At 41.8% G+C, this 14935-nt stretch overlaps 1 protein-coding gene across 18 annotated transcripts in view; it reads right to left on the minus strand.

The window, feature by feature from the left end:
* Ppp6r3 (protein phosphatase 6 regulatory subunit 3) overlaps positions 1 to 14935 on the minus strand; it is a 125473-nt gene that overhangs the window by 25284 nt on the left and 85254 nt on the right. For 12 of the 18 annotated variants that reach the window (XM_058579658.1, XM_058579656.1, XM_058579655.1 and 9 more), the window contains exons 14-17: positions 14663 to 14727; positions 10934 to 11049; positions 9696 to 9781; positions 3488 to 3574 (exon numbers count right to left, since the gene is read on the minus strand). In XM_058579658.1, the coding sequence (XP_058435641.1) occupies positions 3488 to 3574; positions 9696 to 9781; positions 10934 to 11049; positions 14663 to 14727 (354 nt within the window). The remainder of the gene's footprint in view (positions 1 to 3487; positions 3575 to 9695; positions 9782 to 10933; positions 11050 to 14662; positions 14728 to 14935) is intronic. The other 6 variants (XM_058579663.1, XM_058579662.1, XM_058579661.1 and 3 more) reach the window with 1 other exon arrangement.

Here is a 14935-nt window from a genome sequence, read left to right on the forward strand (position 1 = left end):
GCACTCGAGAAAGCCTAAGACGTCAGAGGCCTGTGGAGAAGCGAGTTCTGCCTCTTCACGTCACTACCTAGGTGGGTGCCAGGCTCATGTGTGCTTTCTTAATTGAACAATGAGGGAATGCTCTAATGGGCTCCATGGAAAGTGCCTACGCTCTTCACGCACGCCCGAGGAAGCAGACAGAAACAGCGAGTCAGGAACGACGACACACCAAGAAAAGTGCCACCTCCTCATTCTAACCCAGACGACCAACAGGACACATACCAACCAATGTGTGTGCTGCCCAGTGGACAGAGGTGCCGTCCCCCACAGGCCAGCCCCGGGAGGGGTGGCTGGCTGACCTGAGCTTCACCTCTGTGGCTACTTTCTGGAAGGAGGCAGCCATGACCGAGTCAAACTGACTTGTAGGGTCCACAGCTGAGTACAGCCCTGAGTCCAACCTGCAGATGCATCCTACAGAAATGCCCTGACAATTAACTCCTGATGGCTCATTCTGGTGGCAGGGAATTATGGCAGAGATAATCCAGATGGAAGGTAATTAAAAAACAAACCTTATATTTGGCTTTGGAAAGTATCTTTTGCTTAGGTCTGAAAAAAAGCTGCATCTTGGGACTGGGGTCGTGGCTCAGTAGTAGAGCGCTTGCCTTGCACATGTGAGGCACTGGGTTCAATCCTCAGTACCACATAAAAAAATAACAAAATAAAGATACTGTGTCCATGTATAACTAAAAAAGTATTTTAAAAAAAGAAAGAAAGTGCTGCATCTTGTTTGCTAGATACAGAGAACCCCAAACCTCACTTGCCTCTCACAAAAGACCATCACCCTGTTCACACACACCTCCACACTGTCCCCTTTCTGGCCTATGGAAATGACATTATGTGAGCACATGGGGGCATGGGGCTAGTGGACAGCTGGCTACAGGACAGTCAATCATGGTATATTTGCAGAGGTGGCTTTGTAGCATGGGGTAAAGCATAGAGTGCAAACGAAAACTGAGCCTTGGGAATTTGGTTGAAAGCAGAAGAGGGGGGACAAATTCTGGGTGACAAACTGAACTTTGGGCATATGAAACGTAAACATGATAGGCAACATTCACATCCATTAAATCAAAAAGAAACCAACTCCTCTGAATTATAGCCATTATTTCTTATGCTTGGTACTTTTAAGACATGCTAAAGAACCAGAATGTCATTCTACCAGGAAGGCAGCATTTGGTCATAGAAGGGTGAGGTTCTCTCCCAGAACCGTATAGGCAGCAGCATGGACACTGTGAGGCATTCACAAGGTGACATGTGAACATCACCTGTAGGGCAAAACTGCAATCCCCAGGGATTACTAATGAACCACTAAAAAGGTGCAGTTTAAATATAATAACCATTTCACTTGCAAAATGACTTTCACTGGGCTCTCTACACCTGGGGGCTTTGGCTACAAAAGGCTCAACTTCACATGTGAATGAGAATTTTAAGCTGCTACACATGCTAATATTCTGTTTAAAATGATAATGATGATGAAATATCAAATTAACCTAGACTTGCACTCTCCCCAACATAAATGACTAAATAAATAATGCTTTTGATCCTACTTCTTATTTTCAAATGACCCACAGCTGCCTTATACAAAGGAAAGCTTATGGAAGCCTGTCAATCTGAAAAGAATGATACTCTTTCTATTTCTAGAGGTTTATGAGGTGTGAATAAAATTCACAAGACTGGGCAGGAACTAGGTGAGGGTTGTTTCAGTCAGTTTTATGACTCGGATTATTTTATATACAAGTCAGCATCAGTAAAAACAAAACAAAACAAACGTTAGAAAACTCTTCAGAACTGATTATGACTCTGGAATCACATATCATGAGAAATAAGCAAACTCACTTTCTAGTTGCCTAAAATTAATCAATTCTACATTTAATTAGTAGCTGGAATTCCAGGGCTGGGGGCATAGCTCAGGGGTAGAATGCATGCTCAGCATGTGCTGGGACCTGGGGGTTTGATCTCCCAGCACCATTAAAACAACAACAACAACAGTTCAGGGTATCCTTTTTCTTAATTCTGGAATTTGGGAGTTCCAAATTTACTAGCACATTTTAAAACAGATGTTTCAGGCATCCGACCAAGACAATTTACATTTAGTACCACCAAGCTTCATTCCAGAGGTACAGCAATGTACAGCACTCATGACTGGTTGACTATTTTGGTACTCTGCAGGTGCTTCAGTAGAAAGATCACTATTAAAGAGCTTCCTGGGGTAAATACAAGAGAATTCTGGGGACAAGACAGGACTGCTTATAGGCATGAGGCCTCACAACCAGCCACAGTGGGCCAACCTGGCTGATCAGTGCTTCATGAAAGCAAGGTGCTACTTTTTGAGAAGGCATGCACTGATGCTCTACGGTGCTCCCTGTAGGCCTGCTACTCCCTGGCTCTAACTTCAGAAGACAGGCTACCAAAGGGCAGCCATGTCAAGCAACAGGGAGGCCAACCAAGTGTAGACATGCCACTTGAGATCTATTTGGAAAGGTGAATGCTAAACTACCTTTGTATCAAAACCAAACGATTGCTTAGCCTCAGAAACACTGGAACATGAAAGGCATGCCAAAAGACAAGGGAACTCTCCCCTGATGCTTTTCCAGGCCCTGGTAAAAGACAAAGCCTAGAGACTGAGAAAAAAGAAGCCAAGCAATATTCAGTGCAGAATGGGGAAAGTGTCTCCTTAACTCTGCTGTCACACCAAAGCAATTTACAGGCCAAGACCATCTAGTCCTAGTTCAGGACAATTTCCCCATAAAACAGTTCATCACTTGCTAACCAGCTTCTTTCTTAGTTCCCAAACTTGATAACCAGCAGGAAAGTAAAATCATTTGTTGCTTTATTAGTTACATCCTGCTTTTCCTCCCAAATTAAAAGCAGCTGATAAATGGAGTCGAATTGGGGGGCAGAAGGATAGAGGTGGCAAGGAATTACTTCAAGTAAAACTGCATATGTATGTTACTATAATATCGCACTTACAGAAACATACCATTAACAGGGAATTGTTTTAAAGAGTCATCTGGTGCAGGGATGTTGGTGAAAGTTCACTCTTACTTAAATTTTTCAAGTCTTATTTCTATTATTCTTATCGACAAGTCTCTACTACATGGATCTATTTAAGCAACAACTCGCTTATTGTGAGGTCTGCGTAATACGCATTTGTGATATGACTTGCTAACTATTCAGTTAATGAGAAGGCATGCACTGCTGCTCTACAGTGCGTCATTCAACTTTTCTGAAAATTCACTCACTGTTATCACGTAAGAAACATTCCCTAGAAATAAATCAGTATAAACCTACCTTTCACGTACCCAACCCCTCACTATCGTAAATGCTTTTGCCTAACTAATAACCCAAATCACATTCTAATACATAATCTGACTCCAAGGTGATTTGCAAATGGCAACTAAACTAAGCATTTAAAATAAAAATAAAGAGCAAAGCTTTAGGCATGACTCACTTGCTGCAAAGAGGAATCCTGTGAGAAACCCGTTTCTTTAAAGTCAATTTCATCATCACTGGATGAATGAATATGGCAGGTTGTAACCTATATGCATAAAAATGTAAAAAACTATTTAACATAGGAAAGTTTTGGACATTTGCATCAGCATTTTTACGGAAAAAAAAAAAATCACATTTAGTTTTTGTCTCAATGTGTAACAGAAAAAAAAGTAACAGTTAAGTTGTCAAACCCACCCAACCAGCAAGGGCACGACACGCGGTTTGGCTTCCTGGCTTGCTGTGGCCCACTTCTGGTTCCTTCACTCCTCATCACCAGCATCACCAGGAATTAGATACAACAAGGAGCCGAGTCACTCCATTTAAGTGGTTACTTTAATAATTATTGCCAATTAAATGATTATAAGAAAGGCTGAAGTAATGGTGCAGATGAAATACGAAAATAGTTGATGATGTTTTAGGCCTATAAGGCAAAACTGCAATCCCCAGGGATTACTAATGAACCACTAAAAAGGTGGGGTTTAAATATAATAACTATTTCACTTAAATTTGAATTTCCTGCCCACACTAAGAAAAGCACTGTCCATAAACACTAACTTTGATTTTGAGTCAACAGTCGCTTGCTCATAAAGACCCCAGAATGCACAATCAACTCTCAGAAATTAAGGAAAAACAAATGTGCTCACCAACTCATGGATAAGTGATTTTTATTAATTCATAAAAGTCATACAAAATTAGGGGAAAATGTATTAACAATTAGAAATAAGATATACAAATGACTAAGTACAGAATTAATAATAGTAACTGCTATACAGCAAGTGGTAAATATGAACAGTCTATAAAATTCTAGAAATGATGAGCTATCTCTCCTGTATTTTTTGTAGAAGTGTTTTGGGCAGAGAATGACACTATGCTTAGCAGTAGACACCTGCCAACTCTTAAGACTATGTCTAACAGCCTGGAGTTAGAGACTGGCCTGGTCTGCTCTCAAAGTTGCTCTCACACTGGTTCAAGAAGCCCAGTGTACACTCCCACATAGGTCTGTAGGAAGAATGGCTTTTGAAATTCTCAGTAAATCAATGCCTAAAGATTACATTATTCCTTTTGCTTTGTCTGACCATCTTTGGTAAAAAGACACTAAGCCCAAGTGAAATGTAGCTGCAATAAGCTGATATCTGCAGTGACCTGGTCCCCTTCTCCCCAACCCTCCCAAAGGTATAAAACCCTCGAATTCCAACTGTTAGTCTGGCTTGATGAAATCAGAGGCAGAGTTTGCTGTCAACGAAGGGTGCCTGCCTGAGTCCACAGCAAGTTTAGTGAACAGCTGGGGAAACAGGACGGGATGGCCAGGAAAACCCAGCCCATGGTATGGGATGCTGCTTGGTCCAGGCAGCTGTCACCTACGGGACAATTGCAGTCAAGCAGACTCAGAGGCGCCTTGGGCGCATATCATGCTCAGCCAACGTGCAGTGAGAAGTGCAACTTCGTGGTGGAGCACAGAAACAGAACAACTCATAGAACAAGCCAGACGCACTGAAGGAGGAAGAACAAGACCACTGGCTGCTCCTAGCTGGGTCTTGTCTCAATGCAAGCAGGATGCAATACATCTTCATACTTGGATTTTTTTTTTTTTTAACCAGAAAACCAGAGTTCATCAGCTCACCAATTTAGATGAGGAAAGTTTTGCAGAACAACTACTAAGTGCCAGATCCAGTGACACCCTCACAGTTCTATTCACAAGATCTTCCCCAAGAGCAAACTAGTTTTCCTCAGCAAGTTACTCTTAGTTACAGCAACACTATGCACACACCTTTCTGTCATGTTGAGGGAGGGTGTGAGTCTACCTGAGCCATTCAGTTTGAATGTACTAACAGAATGACTGGAAAGACCACAGCTTACCTGGGGGAAAACTTGCTATGCAGAATCCTAAACAGTTCCCCCACTCAGCTCCCACATGACAGAGGTACTCAGCTGCACTGTGGGACCACACCTTCTGAGAAATCTCCATCTTAGCAAGTGCCACCTTTACTCCTCTTCTTGGCTAAAAATCTTTGGTCATGGTGTGTCCTGCAGCCACCCACATCTGCCCCCCACCTTCATGACATCTCTCACAATCCCTTCGCTCCTCAGCAAGCCCATTAACGTGAATGCAAGACAATTACAGTGAGTCCATTATCAGTGAACCACCATACCCACGCGTTGGATTAATGCTAACAAGCCAGTTGGCCAGTCTCCTGCTCCTAACTCTTTTCAACCAGCAATCACAGTGATCTTTTAAAAATGTACATCAAATCACATCACTTTTTAGTTCAAAATCTAATGGATTCTCATTTCATTAAGATAAAAAACCCAGGGCTGGGGTTGTGGCTCAGTGGTTGAGCGATTGCCTAGCACATGTGAGGCGCTGGTTTCGATCCACAGCACCACATGAAAAAACTAAATAAACAAAACAAAGGTATTGTGTCCATCTACAACTAAAATTTTTTAAAAAAGATAAAATCTCAGGTGTTTACTGTGGACAACAGGGTACACACATTCTGGCTGTTCAGTGCCTCTCTGGCCTCCTGTCTTCTATCTTCTCCCTTGGTGCTCTGATACCAGCGCATGGGCACTGGGAACCAGCAGTCTCTTGACCATCTATTTTCAACTGCACATCTGTCTAAATGTTCTCTAACTCCCTCTGTGTGTTTGCTCCTGAGCATTTGTCATCTGAAATATGCAGATGACACTGTGCACCTCACTCATTTCTTATCTATGTCTTTCAAAGCAGGGCCCTTGCCAATCTTCTTAGTACTGTTACCCTCCATGCCTGGCATGCAGAAGGCACTCAAACATTTTCTGAAGAACAGATATCAACAACCACTAATGAAAAAAAAAATACAACAAAAACCTAATGAGTGCCTAACACTCAGGCCACATTGACTGGAAGTGAAGTACCCACTTGCTGCTGCCATGCAAAGAGAGCTTCTGAGGTGTTGCCATCTTTCACGATAAAAATTTTAGCTTTATTAACTGTTAGAAGAAAAATTAAATAGGTGCCTTTCATGGGGACTGCCAAGGAAAACCCCAGCACGATGTGACAATGAAGCTCTGAGACCCATCAGTGAGCAGTGGGAGCTCAGACTCATCTCCTCACCACTCGAGTAGCCCCACTGCAGGCCCAGCATCTGCCCACCCCAAGGCTGGTGACACCAGCTCCTGCTTCCACTTGAACCTCCTGCCAGGCAAGTCACAGTATGTGCTCCAATCTCTCTACACCACCTCCACACACTGTCAACGATGGCAAAAAAAGGACTAATACTTTCCCCATTGGAGAGAAGCAGAGAGTGAAACTCAACTTTCTGAAGTTAGTAAAAAACTTCCTTCATTATCTATCTAAATCCTTGCCGATTTTTATAGCTTGGGGGCTTAGTAAAAACACTGAAGTTCTTGCATATAATTAAAACACAAAATTTACAGAAACCCCCCAACATAAAAACATAATGACAGTGTACGAATCTACCATGCACACATTTTGGCATGATGGGGTTGAAAGACTAAAGCACTTCAATTATCTCAGGGTTTAATTAAAATGTTGCAGTACAAGCAACCATAGCTGGGGGCTGATACAGCTACATAAGTGAAAAGGTCCTTGGGCCAGGACCCTGCATGACAGATAAGTATGCAGTATATAAATGAGTGCATCCTTTTTGTGAACAGAAAAATAAGAACCAGCCAGGGCAACATACCTATATATGAACTCAAGCTGAAATAAACGCCAGGCAGGTTGGTGAGCCATCCTAAAATCAACTAAGCAAAGGCAGTAGATGTGATCTATCTACTTGGAAAGAGACAGGGATAAGCAATCCACTACCCAACTGCCAAGTCCATGATGAACATGTTAGAAGGGCAAGTGCTTTTTTCACTACTTTCATGTGTGGGCATTCTCCTTGTTATTTTTCCTTGGGCAAGTAAAGCCTCCTGTATTTATCAAGTTGTATTTACAGTCTAATTCACAATACCTTATTTTCCCACAGTGCCCAACCCCACAAAGATAACAGCTAGAAAGCATTTTGGGCAAAAAACATAGTCTGGAGAAGGCAATTACAATGTCCTTAGTGACCTAGGATTAACACCTAGTTATCTTCAAACACTTGGAAGATCAGCAGCCCTTGAACAATACAAAGCAAAATTCCCTCCAGGAAGGACTTATGCTCTGGGACTAAAGAATTGAAGAGGTCTGGAGACCAACCTGTCTCAACAGACAGCAAGATCGGAGAGTGGGGCTAACTCATTACAGTGTCAGCAATGTAGCAGGGCTCCACAAATGTGACCCATCTGTTATACAGGCAACTTCTCCCTACTTCATTTTATGTTGAATATCTACATGTAGGCCAAGTATGATGCTGCAAAGGAGAACTATGCTCCAGTTTGAGTGGTGGATGGAGCTCACGGTGACCTTCCATCCAACACAGGTGTAAATGCCTGTGACTGATTGACTCAGAAGGGGCTGAACCTGTCCTGGGTGCTGTGGGTCTGTGCCCTCCATGGGGACATGCACGCATCTATATACTCACACGGCAGATTCACTGGCGACATGAGGGGTCGGAGTGTTGTCTGGACTACAATGAAGTCCTCCTTTACTACAGAACTGCTCACCAGAGGAATCTGCTGAGTCACCCAAGATGGAAGTCTTTTTAAAAAGCCTGATAACAAGTTAACTGGACACTTTTGACTTCTTCTTCTGAAGTAATTCAAAGGATACTTTTAAAAGAAAGAGTTTCCCAAACAAAATCAGAACATTTCTAAATATTCCTTTATCATAAGATAACAAGGAAAAAAAATCCCCTTAAAGGAGACTCCATTTAGCCTGCATTGTTAATAAGGAATTAATATGGGAACCTCTAAAATTAAATGGTTAATTTCACAGAACTGGAGGATAATTTTAATGTACAAAAAAAAAACCCTGACTACCTAGTACACACAGGTGATATTTTGGTAACTAGTCCAGCTTAAATTATTTGAATCAATTTGATTACTGAAAGGAACCCAAAACTAACTAAAATGGTAATACAATTACAAAAATGCCTTAACCTTTACTTGACAACCCACAGAGTATCAGCATGAACGTTTAGTTTCTCTGATGGGATGCAGCTCCCATAGAAACACCAAGCCCTTGGGCTCATTTTAATTAAATGGTCCCACAAAGCTCTCTTTCTATAGTGAGGTCTACTTCATAACTCTTACAACTTTTCATACTTCCTAATTCTACCACTATATCCACCTTAAAAAGCAATTACCCTACCACTGTCAAGTCTGGAAAAGGCTAACCAGATCTGTCAGGCAGTCCACTGAGTCAGAGGCACAGACCCCTGAGGGAGTGTGGCCCCAGATGGGTCAGCTCGTGGCTGCTCAGCTACTTTCAGAGCTGCTTCCCTCTTGTCTTTCAGTTATGTTCTCAACAGACAGGGCTACCAGATACTTGAAAAGCTAACAGTTCAGGTGTTATTATATTCTAGAAATTTAAGAATACACCTGAATTTCAAATGACAAATTAAATGCTGGACAGCACTACTCCTAGGTCAAGGCTGCCACCTCATCAGTTGGCAGATGCTTACAAAAGAAAATGCTTTAGTTATCTTTAAAAGCAAAAACAAAGCAATACTTACCTTAAAAATTAATGCATTAAAAAAACAAAAATACATTCCAAAGTCCAATATAATTTTTAAGAAATTATCAGTGCCATTATTCCCTGGCTATAAAGTACCAATTCTGTTAAGGGTTTTAGTGCTAGAGTTTCAAAGTCATGTACAAAATTTTCCCCCACTGGGAATTACCAAAAATGAGAGTAAACTCAGTAACATTAGAAAACACCCACAGGAATATTTAGGATTTCTAAGCACCAAGGTTACCTGAAACAAGACACAAACCCCACAGAATAAAAGGCAGAGGCTGCTATTGAGGTGCCTAGGGAGCAGGGTATGGAAGGAAATGATGATAAGTAGAAACTGGTGGCTTTTTAGAGCCTTTTTGTCATCCAAAGCAGGTAATTAGGAGCCAACTAGACAATGAGCAAGAAATACTGACTTCTGTTCCAAAGAGAGAGATATATACTCATCTGTGGCCTGTGCTTACTGGGCCAAATGGAAGATCTTTTACATTTTTCTGAATAAATGGGAAAGACTTAAGAGCACTAAGAACAAATAGAAATGCAACCTTGTAAAACGTACTAGATCTACCGTGTTCCTCTTGTTTGTTTCTCCTAAGGAGCTTGTGCAGAATGTCTCCCATCGCTCCCTGACATCATCGGGAAGATCTTTGGAGTGAGAAAAGAAGAAAAGCATTATCAGTACAATGACCCATAGGATGGGAGAGGACAATCATGCCGACTTCCCAACCCTGGGACCCGACTAGCTTCTCAAACTGTGCCTAGATAATGTCTTCTAAGACAAAGTGTGCCTCTGAGCTAACATGTGAATGCATTTACAATGGAAAAATTCAACCCTCTAGAGAAGTTTTAGAGAAAAGGATATACAACTACTTTTCAGATAAAACAAAACCATGGCTATGATTTGGAGGTCTAACTACACTAAGCGGGTCATCTGACAATTCTGGTTTACCCACCCACCCACAGATGCATACTCACACAGGCACAAGACATATCACTCAGCCACAACTTCCCTGAAAATAATCTAGAACACTTAATTGCATGACATTTCTCCTTGGTAAGGGCATAAACTATGAGAAGGAACGGATTCATTACTGGGTGACAACTTTTAGCGCACATGCAATAGGCAATAGCCTCTTGAACAAATATTTGTAAGAGAAAAACAGGATACACTGGGAGGCACAATTTTGCAGCTCACTCTGAAGTAACTGTTTCAGAGACATCACATGTCACATATTCAGTGAAGTCTCAGAGTACTGCTCCTGGGACAGAAGCCCAGAGTCCACAGAGTCCTGAGGTTCCCTTTCTGAAGAGGATTCAGGGCCTGGGTTCCCATTAAAAGGCATTTGCAGTTAATTTCAAGTTAATTGCAAGCTGATTAAATTTACATGGTAGGGGGGGGGAAGTGTCCTTTAGGAACCAAGACCCCTCATTTTAAAGATGGAGATATGGAAGAAATACTGACAAATGCCTTAGTATCCCAGTTAAAGGAATTTAAAGCATAGGTGAGACAGAGGTCTTCAAAATAAGTTGGGGGGACCTCAAAATATTCTAAAGTTTAAACAATTTAGTGAGCAATGTTTAACCACAACAATGGGTACACTTCCAGCATGCTGAAGCCAGCCAGCACCTACTAGAAGGATGGCAGAAATCTGAACAGAAGAACAGTGAAGACCCACATTCAAATCTCCCAATCTGTAACACATGAAGAAACTCCACAAACAGCTATTAAAAATGCTACCAAGTACTTCTATTTACCCTTGATCCCACAAAGATGTAACCCAAATTGCGAGAACTCACCTTTGATGAGCTGCTGCACGGCAGCACTATTGGGACCCTTGTCAGCACTGTGCACGATACAGTTGGCTATCCTCGTGAGGTGTCCCATGTAACCGTGCCGTCTTCCTCCCTCGGCCCTGACAAGGGGAAGGACAAATGTTCATATTCCACACGTGACAGACACTTGGTGAATACTGTGAACAGGGCACCAAAGAGAATGACAATGGATAGAAAAAGGAGGAGAAACCAAGGAGTGGAGGGTGCCAGAGTGTCCCTGAGCAGCAAGGCCAGGAGGCCTGAACCACTCTCTGGAAGAACAGACGCAACCTCAAGACAGCAGTCTCCTCAAAATATACAAAACAATCACTAATTATAGTCTCTTAAACGTACCTCTCACTGATGTCTAATGTAAAAGTAAAGAATGGAGGGAAGAATTTTGCTGGTTTTCCTAAAAGACATCAAATTTTAGTCTTATCAGTTGACAGAAATAATTATCTACCAGTAGCACTCCTCAAGGTAAGACCTGGAGATCTGAAGGGTTGGCCAAGACAGGCAGTGAATCTGCACTTGCCAATAAACCACTTTGAACATGGGCATATAAACCTAGTCCTCCTTCCTTTTTATTCCCCCCCCGTGGGGGGGGGTGTCTAATCCTCCCAACCATGATCCATCTTTACATTTAGACAAACTTTTCACATCACTATAACTTTTCTGTCTCTTTACAAAGTATCAAGACTTTAAACTCTATGAAAGATTTTATTTTTCTTTTTTATTACAGATAGTGGGGTACAAACTGAAGCGATTTTTCCTAAGGGAGAAAAACCTTTCAGAAGCCACTGAAAATTCATCCTATGCTTGGAGGCTGGCCTAGGAAAAAAATGTATCTGCTGGAAAATCTTAAATGGCCTGGGGTCACCTAATGCTCACAACCCCTAAGGCTGACCTCAATATGCTAAGAGTTTCTTTTACTTCCACAATAAGAATCACACACTCCAGCATGAGCAACTTAGCAAAACCCTGGCTCAAAGCAAAAAGGGCTGGGCATGTGGTAGAGCAGGGCATGTGGTAGAGCACACAGTACAGGGAAAAAAGAAGATCCAGAAACCCAAGGGCTCTTATGGACAGCCCACAGGTGAGAACAAAGGCCCATCTCTGCAAGGCTTTAGACAGGGGCTTCCAAAGTGTTCCAAGCCTCTGGTGTAAGGACACATCTGCTTCAGGACACCTTTAAGTGGGGGCAACACTTTCAGATGGCCTTCAGAGGATGGGCTCACAGGGAGACGGAGTACACAGGATACTTAGGTGCTTGCGGTGAAGAGAGAATGGAAGGTTAGGAAGGGCACGGAGGAGCCAAGATGGGCTCCGAGATGGGGTTGGATGTCAAATGGGCCACACATAGGACTCCCAAAAGGAGCTCTGTTTGGAATAATGTGTCTGACATTTACCCATACTAGCCCCTTGCCACACAAACTAAAAGCCAATCTCCCACACAGAGTCAAATCAAACCCCTGTTAGTGCTTATGAATTCTTAAGTTAATCTTCAAAATTAAACCTCACAAAGTAAAGCTGACATCTGTCATGAGGCACCTAGCTCTCCTGGGGATACAGACAAATCTAAGTAGAGATTACGCAGCAAGAAAACTCCCTAGAGAGAATCAACTTTAAAGGGCTACAAGACAGCTTTCTGGGGAGATGGGAACATTCTGTCTTGACCATGGTGGTTGTTATGTGACTTCATGCCTCAGTCACAATTTCTAGGACTGTACACCTAAAAAGGATGAAATCTTGCCACATGAAAATTTTACCTAAATAAACCTGACTGAAAAACAAGCACAATCTCTTCAAAAAGTGATGCTGGGAAAACTGGTGATTCACATGCAGAAGAATGAAAGTAGATGCCTCTTAAAATCAACTAAAAATGTACCGAAGACCTAAATGCAAGACCTGAAACTAAAACTGCTAGAAAAAAATATAAGGGAAACACTTTGAGACATTGGGCTGGACAAAAGTTTGCAGGTAAGACCTGCACAGCAGTGGTAACAAAAGCAATAAAAGATAAATGGAAGCTGGACAACAAAGCAAAGAATGAACAGAGCGAAGAGACAGAATGGAAGAAAATCCTTAGAAGCTAGTCAGTCACAAAGTGATTAATATCTACTATATTTAAGGAACTCAAGGGCAAAACAATCTGATTTAAAATTGGGCAAACTCAGTGGCACAGCACTTTCCCAGCATATTCAAGGCCCTGGGTTCCATGCCCAGCACTGGGGAAAAACGGGGGTGGGGGGTGGGGTGGGGGGGTGGCGGGCGGGCCAAACGATCTCAACAGACATCTCTTAATACACACACAAATGGCCACAGACACAGGGAAAAAAAACCTCAACATTGCCAGTCATCAGGAAAATGCAAATCAAAACCAGAAGGAGATACTACTATCTCACCCCAGTGAGGGAGCTACCATCAAAAACACACAAATAAACGCCAGCAATCATGAGGAAAAAGGCAAAATGTATTTCGGCAGGTGGTGGGAACATAAATTAGTGGAACCACTAGCAAAATAGCAGAGAAGGTCCTTGAAAAATGACAAGTAGAAATTCCATAGGATTCCGTAATCCCATTACCGGGACTCTACCAAAAATAGATGAAATGAGGCTGTGGAAGAGATGCCTCCACTTCCATATTTCTTGGAGTTCCGTTCACACAGACAAGATGTCTCTCAGCAGATAAATGAATAAAGAAAAGATGATATATACACACACACAATGAGAAGAATCAAATCCTGTCATCTGTGGCAATGTGGATGAAATTGGAGCCATGATCTTAAAAGTGAAATAAGTCAGGCACAGAAAGACAAATACTGTATGTTCTCACACATGTGGGAGCTAAAAAAAGACAATCTCAAACAAGAGTCAAACAGTGGCCACAAGAGGCCAGGAAAGGGAACAGGAAGAGGGCAGAGAGAGTGAACCCTGGTATGCTACAGCACACAGCAGAGTAACTATAACTTATCACGTTTCTCAAAATAACCAGAAGAAATGGAGTTCTGAGATTCCCAGCATAAATAAATGCTGATCACCCCTAATTTGATCTTCACACATACATGCAAATTATCACATAGTAATCCATTAATACATACAACTATTTTAAAACACACACACACACACACACACACACGAAGTGCATCTAAAAGAGTGTTTCACAAACCTGCCCTATGCTAGTTGCTTCAGAGCTCCCAGAGCATCAGAGGAATGCCTACTACAGACACGGCTACTATGACAGAGATGCGTACACATATCAACTAACATTTCACATAGCCTTGTAATTAGCAAAAAATTTTCTAGAAAAAAACTATTAAGCAATTTCCTCTCTTTAGTTCCATGTACCCAGGAACTGAACTCTACAGTGAGAATGGGAACCTGATGTACTGAGTTGAGGTAAGACAAACATGCTAAGCTAACCACCATCAAGAAGGACGTGACTTCATGACTCTTCATCATTCAATTCCACGTTATTCTAAAAAAAAAAAAAAAAATATAGACTTCCAAAAAGGCCTAGGGGTTCCAAAGGCAACACAAACATTTCTACTAAGGAGGAGGAGAAGGGGGCAGGAGTGGGGGAATACAAACATATGTTATCTGTTACAAATGTAAGTTATTTCATCTTTCTTTAAGGAGGGCAGGGTGTGTGTATGGGGGGGGGGGTCCTTCAAATTCTAAATCAAACAATCCTTTCTGAAAAAAATTTACTTACTGTTTCTTCTCATTCATTTCCCAGGCTTCAAGTATTCGTTCTATTAATTGGCATTTTTGGAAGAGCTAAAAAAAAAAAAAAAAAAAAGAAAGAAAAAGAATATTCTAGTTAGCATTTACTTAAATGTCAAAACATAGAAACTTTACAGTAAAATAGATCACTAGTTGGACAGAACAGGGGTGTGTGCATGGGCAGCAAGTTTTACAAGTAACTGGCCAACACACATACAACCAGGGGACAAGTTTGCCTCAGACCCTCAGAATACTGCAGGAA

The sequence above is a fragment of the Marmota monax genome, unplaced genomic scaffold (assembly GCF_021218885.2).
Source record: "Marmota monax isolate L192 unplaced genomic scaffold, Marmota_monax_Labrador192_F-V1.1 WCK01_AAM20220418_F8-fsc00038, whole genome shotgun sequence".
Classification (NCBI taxonomy): domain Eukaryota; kingdom Metazoa; phylum Chordata; class Mammalia; order Rodentia; family Sciuridae; genus Marmota; species Marmota monax.